The sequence below is a fragment of the Schistocerca serialis genome, chromosome 4 (genome assembly GCF_023864345.2).
Source record: "Schistocerca serialis cubense isolate TAMUIC-IGC-003099 chromosome 4, iqSchSeri2.2, whole genome shotgun sequence".
Taxonomy (NCBI): domain Eukaryota; kingdom Metazoa; phylum Arthropoda; class Insecta; order Orthoptera; family Acrididae; genus Schistocerca; species Schistocerca serialis.
The window spans coordinates 294,238,709-294,253,099 of NC_064641.1; the positions used below are offsets into that span (position 1 = coordinate 294,238,709).

At 39.0% G+C, this 14,391-nt stretch overlaps 1 protein-coding gene across 4 annotated transcripts in view; it reads right to left on the bottom strand.

Moving 5' to 3' along the window:
- The window catches only part of LOC126473923 (uncharacterized), a 67,821-nt gene that overhangs the window by 17,840 nt on the left and 35,590 nt on the right, over positions 1-14,391 (bottom strand). For all 4 annotated transcript variants that reach the window (XR_007586537.1, XM_050101281.1, XM_050101282.1 and 1 more), the window contains exons 7-9: positions 13,300-13,472; positions 5,277-5,387; positions 3,858-3,919 (exon numbers count right to left, since the gene is read on the bottom strand). Coding sequence is in view for 3 of the 4 variants with exons in the window: in XM_050101281.1 (XP_049957238.1) it covers positions 3,858-3,919; positions 5,277-5,387; positions 13,300-13,472 (346 nt within the window). In the remaining variant the exon portion in view is untranslated. The remainder of the gene's footprint in view (positions 1-3,857; positions 3,920-5,276; positions 5,388-13,299; positions 13,473-14,391) is intronic.

The following is a 14,391-nucleotide window of genomic DNA, read 5'->3' on the forward strand; positions in this document are numbered from 1 at the left end:
TGTCACAAGTGGGGCACTTTTGCGGTTCTTCTGTGGGAGGTTCTGGGTTTGAGGGGATGAGGAAGTGGCTCTAGCTACTTGCTTCTGTACCAGGTCGGGAGGGTAGTTGCGGGATGCGAAAGCTGTTTTCAGGTTATTGGTGTAATGGTTCAGAGAGTCAGGACTGGAGCAGATTTGTTTGCCACTAAGACCTAAGCTGTAGGGAAGCGACTGTTTGATATAGAATGGGTGGCAGCTGTCAAAATGAAGGTACTGTTGCTTGTTGGTGGGTTTGATGAGGACGGATGTGTGAAGCTGGCCATTGGACAGATGGAGGTCAACGTCAAGGAAAGTGGCATGGGATTTGGAGTAGGACCAGGTGAATCTGATGGAATGAAAGAAGTTGAGGTTGGAGAGAAAATTCTGGAGTTGTTCTTCACTATGAGTCCAGATCATGAAGATGTCATCAATAAATCTGTACCAAACTTTGGGTTGGCAGGCTTGGGTAACCAAGAAAGCTTCCTCTAAGTGACCCATGAATAGGTTGGCGTACGAGGGGGCCATACTGGTACCCATGGCTGTTCCCTTTAATTGTTGGTATGTCTGGCAAATTTGAGTGTGTGTTTGTGTGATTTTTATTGTGTTCATCTATCAGCGCTTTCCCGTTTGGTAAGTCACAGCATATTTGTTTTTTTATATATTTTTTCCCACATGGAATTTTTATAAAATGGAAATTGAGGGATGCAACTGCTGATTTTGTATTGGCTCCAAACATCAACAGGCATCTGTATCGAGGTTCCACATGCAAGTGTCTGTTAAAGTTGCATTCGCCGTAATTGAGCACTATAGGTAGAATGGAAAAATCTTGTTTTATAAGTGAAAGCTTATAGTTCACACTAAAGCCAGCTGTCATTTTCAGTACCATCAGAACACACAATAAAGTGAGAACTTTTTTCTTTTTTACTTTGTGAACTTTTCCTGGAGAGTCACATAGGCATACTGTCATGCTTTAAGAGGATGTAGTCATGTTTTAACACTGAAGGCATAAGTTCCCCTTATTACTATACCTTGTGTTTAATTCATTACTTGTTAATGACACGAAGCTAAATGAAAAAAGGAGGAAATATTAAGTATGTGTAATAAGGCCTTAACATGTTAGCCATCGTATCTTCACCTCACTCCAACACTGAAGTAAGCAAATGCAAGCGGCAGCAACAAGCTGGAAAGGGCAGTGTGGGAGTATGTGACAACACAACATGAATGCATTTACTGCAGGTACTGACTGGTTCTCCTGCAACTTGTTAATACCTACAGAGTCGTAATAACTTTATCCAACACCATCTGTGTTGAAGCTTCGACTAGGTGGGATAGTAATTTCTTTTGCAAATTTTTTCCACGAGTTCATAACTGTAGTCTGCACGCATGACAGAACAAGTCAGCATCCAGTTTTGTTTTGTGTTTCAGAAATCAGTGGCAGAAACTTCCCACTGACCAGTAACCAACAAACAAAATCACTGGAAACCTGCTTCAATAACCTAACCAAACCAAACGAAGTAAAACAAGTCAGTAGCATCGTAACTACTTTTAAAAATGGAAATGTCTGGATGAAACAATACTTAACAGAAGGGAAAGTCAACCAATCTACCTATAGTGGACTCATGGGTGGGGCATAGAAACACACAACATAGAACAGTATTCACATTAGCTTTTGAGCTCTTGTTCTTTTGCTACTGAAAATACACACATTAACAGACAGACCCAGACAAACACCAATTACTGAAAGCAGTTGCCCAAGGCTGATGGAGGTGGGGTGGGGGTTGAGAAAGTTCGTTAGTTGATTTGGGGGAGGGGACAAAACAGCAAGGTCATTGGTCCCATCAGACTAGGGAAGAACTGGGAAGTCTGCCAGGCCCTTCCAAAGGGGAACCACCCTGACATTTGTCTGAAGCAATTTAGGGAAATAATGGAAAACCTAAATCTGGATGGCTGGACATGGGCTTGAACAATCTTCCTCCTGAAAGTGAGTCCAGTGTGCTAACCACTGCGTCACCTCACTCAGTTAGGGAAGGACACACATGGCAATGAGGCAGGTCTTTCACAACAGATGATTCAGTGGCTGCACAACAAAACAAAATTAATTCTGTGGGTAGAGCATTTAAGAGACAGAGACGAGAGAGAGAGAGAGAGAGAGAGAGAGAGAGAGAGAGAGAGAGAGAGAGAGAGAGAGGTGTAGACAGAGGAGAGTAGGAAAAAATAAGGTGAGGTAATGGGAAACTGCTTAGCGGAGGTTTGGGGCAAGGGGATTGCAACTGCACAGGGTCTGCTGGGGAGAGAATTCCCACCGGTGTAGTTGAGAAAAACTTGATATGGAAATGAGTATCCAAATGGCCCACATACTGATTCAGCTGTTGAAGTCGTTAGCGTAGTAGTGTGCAGAATTTCTGGAAAGCGGATGGTCAGGTTTGGAGTTTGCCTCACTTTTGCAGTAGCAATCCAAGTGAGTAGACAGTGGATTACTTGTCATGTCCATATGGAATGGTGTACAGTAATTGTAGGATAGCTGTTATGTAACACTACCACTTTCGCACTTTGCCCTGGGTAGAGAATGCTAGTATCTGGACTGCAGTAGGGGGTAGTGGATGGGTGCATGGACTTGCCTTTCGCAGACTCAGAGTGCTAGGTTGAGAGATGAATGCTCAAGGTTATTCTGTAGGTTGAGGGGAGTGGGTGGCGAAACACTAATTTTGGTTATGTGATACTTTTACTAGAAAAAGAGTGAGAGCTCAAACTGTACATAAAAACACACAGCTTACATGATTAATATTGAAGAACTGATTGCCCGATCATGATAAGGCTCTGAATCAATGTGGCAGTTTTTTCCCAAAAAATGTTAATCACAAAGTGAATTATGTTCAACCTTTTTTCTATTAATTAGGATGAAAAGTGACCAAATAAGTATTTGTTGTTCGGCTTTGTAGTAGACATGACAGAAAACTCACAGGAGGCATTCAGCATCCCAGCCCCGGAAAACAATAAAAAAATATTTCCATGGTGAAAAAAAGATAAGCTCATTAGGACCAATGGAGATTATCTTTAGCTAGATGCAAAGTGTAATGGAATTATTCTCTATTTATGGATTTAAGCTCATGTTAATTTTCAAACCATGAGCAACTACTGAAGTCTGAAATCATAATTGCCTTGGAAATGCCAACTGGTATGCTTGTAAGTTAGCAACAATATCTCTAAGGGTCCCGTCGGGCACTTCGAGGATGGAATCAAACTCTAATCTGAACACTGAAGGTTTAGTGCCCATATATATCTATACCTCCTGTACAATTCAATGCGTGTTAAGGACAGTTATGTCAAGGAAGGAGGCAACACTATCAATGTATAGTCAGGTCTTAGGTCCACCTGTCACAATACACAATGAATTTATTAATAATCTAATGGTAAAATGTTCCAGACATTTATCCACGTACGATCATGATATTTAAAACCAAGCAACTAATTAGAAGCAATTTTAAATCTGTAACCAATTTCAGCAAAATACTGCCCCAATCAGTGCACAAAACATTGCCAATGCTACTGGAAACTGATCAATTAGCAGTTGACAGTGCAAAATTTTGCACACCAACGCATTACAACCTTGGTATTACAAGGATTTAAGTGAGACATTGGTCTTAATACCAAAAACACCACCAATGGCAGGAAATTCTCACTGCTTTCTTTAGTTGCTGTTATCGCTGTCTTTATTTGCTGTTAAATTCAAGTTGTGTTAAGGAGAGATAGAGACCCTTTGCGGAGGTCAAGTGCACGCTAAAAACATATAATGCTCATGTATTACAAAATAACAATTTAACAAGTTTTCTAAAACCAACCTTGAAGAACCCAGTCTCTCTCTGGTTGAGATTTGTCTCCATGGATGCAAGATGCTGGCCACCTGTAATAAGTCCACTGTAATAGTAAATCTCAACCACAAAATTAACATTAATGCAACATCCATTACCATAAATTTCAAAAGATGAACTTTTTTAAATCTTTGAGGCAACAAAATATGCTGATCCAATCTATATATCATACATTCTTGCTGTGAAGCAACAAAAGTTAACACTGTAACAAACACCATGTGAAAAATTAAGTGAAAGAAAAATCGCACCGAACAACAGACTATAAAAACAATGTAATACATGTGAAAGTGGGTGTCCACTGCACACTGCAACATCATGTGGTTTCAATCAACAAACATCACTATAGTATGAAGGATATATATATATTTTATAATGCAGCCCAAAATTACAGCCACCCGGTGACAGGTCAATGGAAGATTTTCACAACAATTGAAGGGTACTTTTTGTGTGGATGATGATCTAAATATTTTTCAAGCCCAGAAAATGTTAGTGGACCTTCAAAAATTTCAAATTTGAGCTACTGCATCAATTCTTGTGTTTGCTAGAGAGAGTGTGTCTAAGCACCATCACACACAAAATAATACTATCAGAGAACAAAAGAAAAACCCCCAAAAGTGTTAATTTCTGTAGGTTAGTGGTTCCCAGAAGTAAGTTCTCTAACAATGTGCTTCAAATCTGATTTGCCTTTATTATTTTATTTTTGTGAGGTCTGCCAAACCTTCATGAAAATAGAAATAAAAACTGTTTATGAGTTTTTCATCAATTTTTCTGAATTATATCATTGCTGAAAACAGCCAGGTTTCAAGGGGAAGAAGACGATTTCAATGGCAGTGCCTTTTTTTAGAGGGCTAATGAAGATAAGGAGAAGCAGTGTTACCTTTCCTCTATTCCAACTCAAAGCTAAGCTACAGAACAAGCCTGAGAAGCAAATGTTACCCACACACTACTTCCAGCACTAATAAAAAACTGAATTTACTTTTCAGATTGAATAAGGCACTTGTATCCATGGCTTCTTTACAACTATGGTACAGCAGAAATTGATAGTCTTCATAAAGCATGACAAACCATGTCTGGATAAAACAATGACAGAAATTAGGGTATAGCTGAGAAAATCTGAAGAAAATGTGAAGGAATTTCTTTGTAGAAGGAAAAACTCTCGACACCTCCCCGAAGTTCCAGTCTGTATCAAAAAATTTAAGGCTTACAAAATTAATACAATTTAAATTCCATTATCTAAAATTGGTAACTCCTCCCTTTCTCATTCCAAAAATGATTTGAGAGATTGCACTTACACTTAATGAACTAGTAATGAAGTATCTGGAATCTGTTCAAAATTAACCAAAGCGAGCATTTCAAAATTCTGTGCAAGTCACTTCTGTCACTACTTACCCATCACGTCGCATTTTTCTCGTAATTTCATCAACGCGCCTCTTTGTTTCTATGAACACTATGCTTTTATTCTCTTTCTCAGCCATTATTTCTTTTAATAGCGTGCTTAACCTGCAAAATATTAACTGGATTACTATCAATAAAATGATTGTCCAACTCCTTATGTGACCATTTATTTATCCTGTAAGATAGTCTAACCTTTTCAATAACTTAATATAACATTAAAGGACTAGCAAAAAACATTGTAACAGATGTTTGGTAATTATTATAATTTCACCTCACCAGAGAAAAATCACAGAACTTGTGAAATTCATTAACACTCGCAAAAATGCCGTAGAGCCTAAAAACTGAGAAAAAATATTTACATGCTAACAATGATGAGATTATAATGAAAGCTACCTTTCAATAATCATAATTGCAGAGCTGCATTAAGCTGACACTGCCAATGCTCTATACTGGTGATTGACAGACTTCTGCAAAAGGAGTAATGCTACAATGGGCATCCATGAAATATTTTCCAAATCACTGAAGAAGACCCCTTTAGCAGTATACAAATGAATTACACTGCCTTTTATATGGAAAGTACATAGACAGTCATATCATTTTACAACCACCGCAATGTAAGGGATTCTCTGTAGCTATCAAGAAATACCATTTCTATTCAATGAACTTTAACGTGGATAAATAGCATGTTTACGTAAGAAGAAAAAGAAGAAGAAGATGATGATAACTAGAATTATAATGTTATAACAACAATCCACCTTGTAAATTTATAGCTGAGTCATTAACAACACAGGTGTTGAACCAGTTGACTCAAGAATTTGGGATCATTGAGAAAACTAAATTTGTCCTCTATGTCAAAGAGCACTCACACCAATGAGTTGTTAAGGGTTTTGAAAGATTTACAGTCTTAAGTTTGGGAGTCATACTTCAAAACCAGCGAATCAGTGTAAATAACTCAGTAAAGGTCTTACACAGCATACAGCTAAAGGTCATAATGTGGCTCTCCATGTTTGTCTGCCCCATGCAAATCTCTACAGCAGCCTACATCCATTTGAACCTGCTCACTACTGACATCCCTCTATCACCACATTTACTACTACTCAGTGCTTCAGGATGTGTCCATGTAAGTTTAGTCAAGTTCTGCCATAAAGATGTATTCCCCTCTACTAGATTCAATGCCTCTTCATTAGTTGCCTACTCATCTAATTGTCACTACTGTTCTCAGACACAACTTTTCAGAAAGCTTTTATTCTCTTCTTCTCTGAGCCACTTCTAGTGCCTGTTTAGTTCTGCCCAAGGCTACAGTCCACACAAATAATTTCACAGACGACTTAAGTCTTTAACATTTGTGTTACACATGCGTAAAACTGGGATATTGGTACCTATACTGCATCGCTAATACAACTATTACATCAGTAAGATAGCTAACAATGTTCTCAATTTTATCTGTGCACCTACCAATGACCCTGCAGCACTAATCTCTGACAAGTTATCTTTACTTCTTTCACTACGTATTCAATTACCATTTCTATCTAGACATGTAATTTAACAACGGTGCAGTCCCCAACACTCAGCCTTTACTTTTCATCCCGTCCAGTATGTCTCCCCTGACCCGGGGTTCTGGGTGACTTTTCTGAACTGTACCCCTTTTCCTAAACCTCTCCAATACTTTTCCTTCATCCCTTCAACTCTTCTGCCATAAGGAGGAGCCACAGGCTCCCGAAAGTTTGTAAAATTTAAACCCGCGCACGTGTGTGTGTGTGTGTGTGTGTGTGTGTGTGTGTGTTTTTTCCCTTGCCACTTGGTGAGTAGATTTTTCTATCTATCCATTTACATTATACAGATATGTAATTTAATTTGTACAGGGTACCCCACCAGAGCTAATTGCCTTAATTATTTAGGCACCTTTGTAAAATACCACAGTCTGATTAGGCAGTATGATCATATGGCGGAAATATTTACGGAGAAAGGAGTCAGGGAGGAATATCAAAATTACAACACCAATGCAAGAACCCTCCAGACACAGAGAGAAGCAAAGTAAGTGACTGCAATGCTGGTTCCCATTACACAAAGGTAAGTTTCTTCAAATTAATGTAGGTCTAGATTTTCAGTTAACTGTGTGCCTAGAAAATGCAAATACAGTGGTACCTTGCTTAACGTGCACCTCCCACAATGATAAAAAAATGACTTGTTTAACGACTGATGTTTCACACAACGAATGATTAATTAGTGTCACAACACCAGCCCTTTGCATGCAGCGGGAAAACATTCAACAACATCAACACCTTCCACTGTTGGCAGCAGCATATGAACTTTGTCTTTCAGTTTTGGTCGAGTGCTCTTTCTGCTACCATCTTAGTGCAGTTTTGAGCACACACTTATCTAAACTTGTGATCACACAGTGTTTTTTTGTGTGCAAATTTTAATAACCTTCGTAGAGATGTCCCCGAAAATACAGCCACAAGAGACAACCATAAGAGAAAGAAAATTACCTTCGAAATGAAATGTAGAATCATTGATAAACACGAACATTATCTGAGTGTTGCTGATTTAGCACGAACATACAATTGGTCTACATCAAATATTTGCACTATCCTCAAGAACAAGGACAAGATTAAGTAGAAAGATGCTTCCTTCCAAGGAAGTGACAAGAGTAAACAACAGTTTCGAATTCTGGATGACATCGAAAGATTGTTCACTATATCAATAAATGAAAAGCAACTGCAAGGAGACACTATTAACAAGAACAACGTTTATGAGAATGTGACAATTTTTGCTAACCTCAAGACAACAAAAGTGTCATTAGCAGCCGAAGAAGTCGCTGATTGTTCAAGAAGTTTAAGAGAAATATCAGCATCCATAGCATTGTGAGGTGCAGCAAACCAGCCACCTCCAACACAAAGGCAGCAGAGAATTTTATCAGCAACTTCAAAGTGCTCTTAGATTCTGCCTATTACCTGCCGGAAGAGGTTTTTAATTGTGACAAGATGGGTCTATCCTGAAAAAAGATGCCAAAATGCACCGTTATAACAGCGGAGGAGACCGCATTGCCCCATCACAGACCAATGAAAGACCGCCTCACACTACTATTCTGTGCCAATGTAAGAGGTGATTTGAAAATTAAACCGCTGTTTGCATTCGGAAACCCCACGAGCCTTCAAGAAGTGTGAAGTCCAGAAGAGCAGGTAAAATGTGATATTGGGGGGGGGGGGGGGGGGGGGGGGGGCGGCGGGGGGTTCTAACAACAAGGCTTGGGTGACACATGATCTTTTTTCTGTGGATCAATGAAGTGTTTGGTCCTTCAGTGAAAAAATACTTGCTTGAATGAATCTGACACTCCAGGTCTTGCTTTTTATGGACGACACTCCGTCCAATTCTCCAGGCCTACAAGACAAACTCCTTAAAGAGTTTCAATTCATCAAGATCCAATTTCTGCCTCCCAACACCACTCCATTAATCCAGCCTATGCGCCACCAGATTATTTCTAATTTTAAGAAACTCGACACTAAACCACTCATTGAGTATTGCTTTGAATTGACTGAAGCTACCAATCTCATTCTCACAGTTTTGGAAATATCAATTCAACATCATTGCCTACGACAAAATGATAGAAAAGGCATGGGAAGGGGTTACAAAGAGAACTCTCCCTTCTGTCTGGAAGAGGTTTTGGCCGCAGTGCTTTGTCGAATGTGACTGAGGTGTTTATTTTAGTCAGTACCTGTGGAGCCTGTAGTCAATGAGATTGTGTCTTTGGCCAAAAGCACAAGATTAGAACTGGATACAAACAATATTGAGGAGTTTGCGGAAGATCACAGTCAAGAAATGACCACCAAAGAGCTTAAGAGTTGCAGAGTAAGATAAAACTTAGTACTTTTTCTGCATCACCATATTTTACATTAATTTGTACAGGATAACCTGTTTCACTTAAAGAGGAGTGTTTCACACTGTGAGTGAGATTCTAAAGTGAATGATGCTGCCTACACAAGGTTCCACTATAGAATCTTTATTTCAAAACACCAATGTTAATGTCAATGGCACTGTTGCTTAACTTTAAAATGGTCATATGCTAATACGAGTCCTCAAAGAACTGTAGCCCCTATCTCATTGCTGTAGCACAAAGACAGTGGCCACAGAAGTAATAAAACAAGCCAACTGCATGAATAGCAAGAAAGGGACATACAGTGCATAAAATTTGTGACTATCAATTCGAGGTAAACCACAAAAAACTTCTGTGACTGGCATACCTTTCTCTTTTATGCAATACCTAAATATTTAATTTTGGGCTGCCTACAGGAAATCAACCTCATCAACGAGTCAAAATAATGAAGCATCTCTTCACTGTACCTGGACAGTGGAGCACGTTGAAGTCACCCACGAGGGTGATTCATATTTAACAAGAATGATTTAACAACTAGGATCCTTTTTGAGTGATGGATGTGGAATGGTAGTATGTTTCATTCTCCAGCAATCTATTTTAGCAATACAGAGTGTTCCATCATCTAACACTGCTATCAAAATAAATGTCAGGTGTTGCTGGGAACCTGATGCCTGACAGACGAAACAGACTCATCCAAAACGGATCTATGCTATCCTCCTCGTTCATTGTAACTCATTCGGTAATAGAATAACATTTAAACATTTTTGTTGCTGTTCAACTTTATTTCCTTAGCAGTAAGAGTAACAGAGTGCTCATTACAAAATCAGCAACGTAAGGTTTCCTACCCACATGAACCATGGTGGGGAGGCTTGTGTGCCTCAGCGATACAGATGGCCGTACCATAGGTGCAACCACAGCGGAGGGGTATCTGTTGAGAGGCCAGACGAACGTGTGGTTCCTGAAGAGGGGCAGCAGCCTTTTCAGTAGTTGCAAGGGCAACAGTCTGGACGATTGACTGACCAAAACGGCCTTGCTGTGCTGGTACTGCTAACGGCTGAAAGCAAGGGGAAACTACAGCCGTAATTTTTCCCGAGGGCATGCAGCTGCACTGTATGGTTAATGATGACGGCGTCCTCTTGGGTAAAATATTCTGGAGGTAAAATAGTCCCCCATTCAGATCTCCGGGTGGGGACTACTCAAGAGGATGTTGTTATCAGGAGAAAGAAAACTGGCGTTCTACGGATCGGAGTGTGAAATGTCAGATCCTTTAATCGGGCAGGTAGGTTAGAAAATTTAAAAAGGGAAATGGATAGGTTGAAGTTAGATATAGCGGGAATTAGTGAAGTTCGGTGGCAGGAGGAACAAGACTTTTGGTCGGGTGAATACAGGGTTATAAACACAAAATCAAATGGGGGTAATGCAGGAGTAGGTTTAATAATGAACAAAAAAAATAGGAGTGCAGGTAAGCTACTACCAACAGCATAGTGAACACATTATTGCGGCCAAGAGAGACACGAAGCCCATGCCTACTACAGTAGTACAAGTTTATATGCCAACTAGCTCTGCAAATGATGAAGAAATTTATGAAATGTATGATGAGATAAAAGAAATTATTCAGGTAGTGAAGGAAGACGAAAATTTAATAGTCATGGGTGACTGGAATTCGAGAGTAGGAAAAGGGAGAGAAGGAAACACAGTGGGTGAATATGGATTGGAGGAGAGAAATGAAAGTGGAAGCCATCTGATGGAATTTTGCACAGAGCTCAACTTAATCATAGCTAACACTTGGTTCAAGAATCATAAAAGAAGGTTGTATACATGGAAGAATCCTGGAGATACTAGAAGGTATCAGATAGATTACATAATCTTAAGACAGATTTAGGAACCAGGTTTTAAATTGTTAGACATTTCCAGGGGCAGATGTGGACTCTGACCACAATCTATTGGTTATGAACTGTAGATTAAAACTGAAGAAACTGCAAAAAGGTGGGAATTTAAGGAGATGGGACCTGGATAAACTGAAAGAACCAGAGGTTGTACAGAGTTTCAGGGAGAGCATAAGGGAACAATTGACAGGAATGGGGGAAAGAAATACAGTAGAAAAAGAATGGGTAGCTTTGAGGGATGAAGTAGTGAAGGCAGCAGAGAATCAAGTAGGTAAAAAGACAAGGGCTAGTAGAAATCCTTGGGTAACAGAAGAAATACTGAATTTAATTGATGAAAGGATAAAATATAAAAATGCAGTAAATGAAGCAGGTAAAAGGAATACAAACGTCTCAAAAATGAGATCGACAGGAAGTGCAAAATGGCTAAGCAGGGATGGCTAGAGGACAAATGTAAGGATGTAGAGGCTTATCTCACTAGGGGTAAGATAGATACTGCCTACAGGAAAATTAAAGAGACCTTTGGAGAAAGGAGAGCTACTTGTATGAATATCAAGAGCTCAGATGTAAACCCAGTTCTAAGCAAAGAAGGGAAAGCAGAAAGGTGGAAGGAGTATATAGAGGGTCTACACAAGGGCGATGTACTTGAGGACAATAGTATGGAAATAGGAGAGGAGGTAGATGAAGATGAAATGGGAGATCCAATACTGCGTGAAGAGTTTGACAGAGCACTGAAAGACCCGAGTCAAAACAAGGCCCCGGGAGCAGACAACATTCCATTGGAACTACTGACGGCCTTGGGAGAGCCAGTCCTGACAAAACTCTACCATCTGGTGAGCAAGATGTACGAGACAGGCTAAATACCCTCACACTTCAAGAAGAATAGAATAATTCGAATCTCAAAGAAAGCAGGTGTTGACAGATGTGAAAATTACTGAACTATCAGTTTTATAAGTCACACCTGCAAAATACTAATGCGAAATCTTTACAGACGAATGGAAAAACTGGTAGAAGCCAACCTCGACAAAGATAAGTTTGGATTCCGCAGAAATGTTGGAACACGTGAGGCAATACTGACCCTACGTTGAGGTTCGCCGATGACATTGTAATTCTGTTACGGACAGCAAAGGACTTCGAAGAGCAGCTGAACAGAATGGACAGTGTCTTGAAAGGAGGGTATAAGATGAACATTAACAGAAGCAAAACGAGGATAATGGAATGTAGTCGAATTAAGTCGGGTGATGCTCAGGGAATTAGATTAGGAAATGAGACACTTAAAGTAGTAAAGGAGTTTTGCTATTTGGGGAGCAAAATAACTGATGATGGTCGAAGTAGAGAGGATATAAAATGTACACTGGCAATGGGAAGGAAAGCATTTGTGAAGAAGAGAAATTTGTTACCATCGAGTATAGATTTAAGTGTCCGGAAGTCGTTTCTGAAAGTATTTGTATGGAGTGTAGCCCTGTATGGAAGTAAAACGTTGACGATAAATAATTTGGACAAGAAGAGAATAGAAGCTTTCGAAATGTGGTGCTACAGAAGAATGCTGAAGATTAGATGGGTATATCACATAACTAATGAGGAGGTATTGAATAGAATTGGGGAGAAGAGGAGTTTGTGGCACAACTTGACAAGAAGAAGGGACCGGTTGGTAGAACATGTTCTGAGGCATCAAGGGATCACAAATTTAGCATTGGAGGGCAGCGTGGAGGGTAAAAATCGTACAGAGAGACCAAGAGATGAATACACTAAGCAGATTCAGAAGGATGTAGGTTGCAGTAAGTACTGGGAGATGATGAAGCTTACACAGGATTGAGTAGCATGGACAGCTGCATCAAACCAGTCTCAGGACTGAAGTCCACAACAACAACAAGGTTACATTTTGACACCAGCCACCAATACAAAGGCTTTGACACCAGCCATCATTGCAAGAGCTGACACTCCCATCCTCCCTTTTTAATGGTTTCCTAATTTCCATTGTTTACAGTATGTGTATCTATCTATCTCCATCCCTCCTTAGTACTACAGGGGACAATAATGATAATAGTATACAGCAAAAATCAAAAGCTTCGTGAAAACACTGCTACGCACATGAAAGGATGCTCCTAAAAGAGATTAAGAATTTCATAAATTTTAAACTCTACTCTGTTGCATTTTTAAGTTTAAGAGATGACACCTCCATTTCTCAAGATTAGGTACTAGATATCCTTTATTCGGAACATTTAACTTAGTCCAGAAACAAAAATTTATATATACGTACTTCTGCTCCTTTTCATACTCTTGGCAGACATCGATTATCTGAAGAATGTTATGATTTGCTGATAACTGGAGTGAGCCAACATTAATCTGCGTGTAGTCTTTGAGAAATTCTTCTGCTAGATTTCTGACATCTTTTGGCCATGTTGCTGACCACATCAATGTTTGTCTATCAGGCTGCAATTATAAACATTAATTAATGCAATAAATTGAACTTTAAATACATTTATCAATTTTTTATAATAACGTTGTCATACCTGCTTTCCATTTAACTAAATTGACAAATTTCAAATGAATGTTCATTCAAGCATCACATGGGCATTTATCGCAATTGGATTATTGAGTGTGGCAATTTTCATAATAATATTGCTCAGATTTCCAAATTTTTCGGTTTGAGGTTCCAAATTTCTGAACCTATTTTTTGTGATGTGTAAGAGCAAGTTTTACTTTACTAGCCTCAATGGTCACGTATAGCATTTTTGTGTTGGCAATCTTCTACTTATTAGTAACAGGAAATTTAGGCATAAACAATAAACAACAAAACAGTGGTTTTTACAAAAATCAGAAAAATTGGCATTTTCATCGTAACCCAGGTAAAAGTCTTATAAATATTAAGACAGCCACTTACTAATACTGGTAACTGATAAGTTGTCAGCCAGTAAAAGCTCCATCCACCGAAGTCAAATTTCCTGATCCTTTTGTACAACACATCATACAAAAAATTTCACATTTTGAGTGATGTTTAGTGCTATACACTAATTAAAGTGCATATCTCTACACTACAAAAAGTATAAATACAAAACCACCACATACAACACTTTAGCTTTTTCAAAAACGTAAGACAACATTTTGGCACATTGTTTCATCACTAGGACTACATTACATATCAGGTAGTCACTACACATTTCACAAAATCATAAAAATAAATTTATGTTCTTAAAGCAGAAGTGCCATATTTGGCTTTTTTTTTAATTTGCATTTATATCTTATGAAAATATGCATTTTAGCTTAAGCGCAGAAATAAAGGTATCTCCAAAATGTGGTGTTCTTTCTATGATTTGTTGCGCAAAAGTTTTGAGAAGTACAAGGGTGGTTT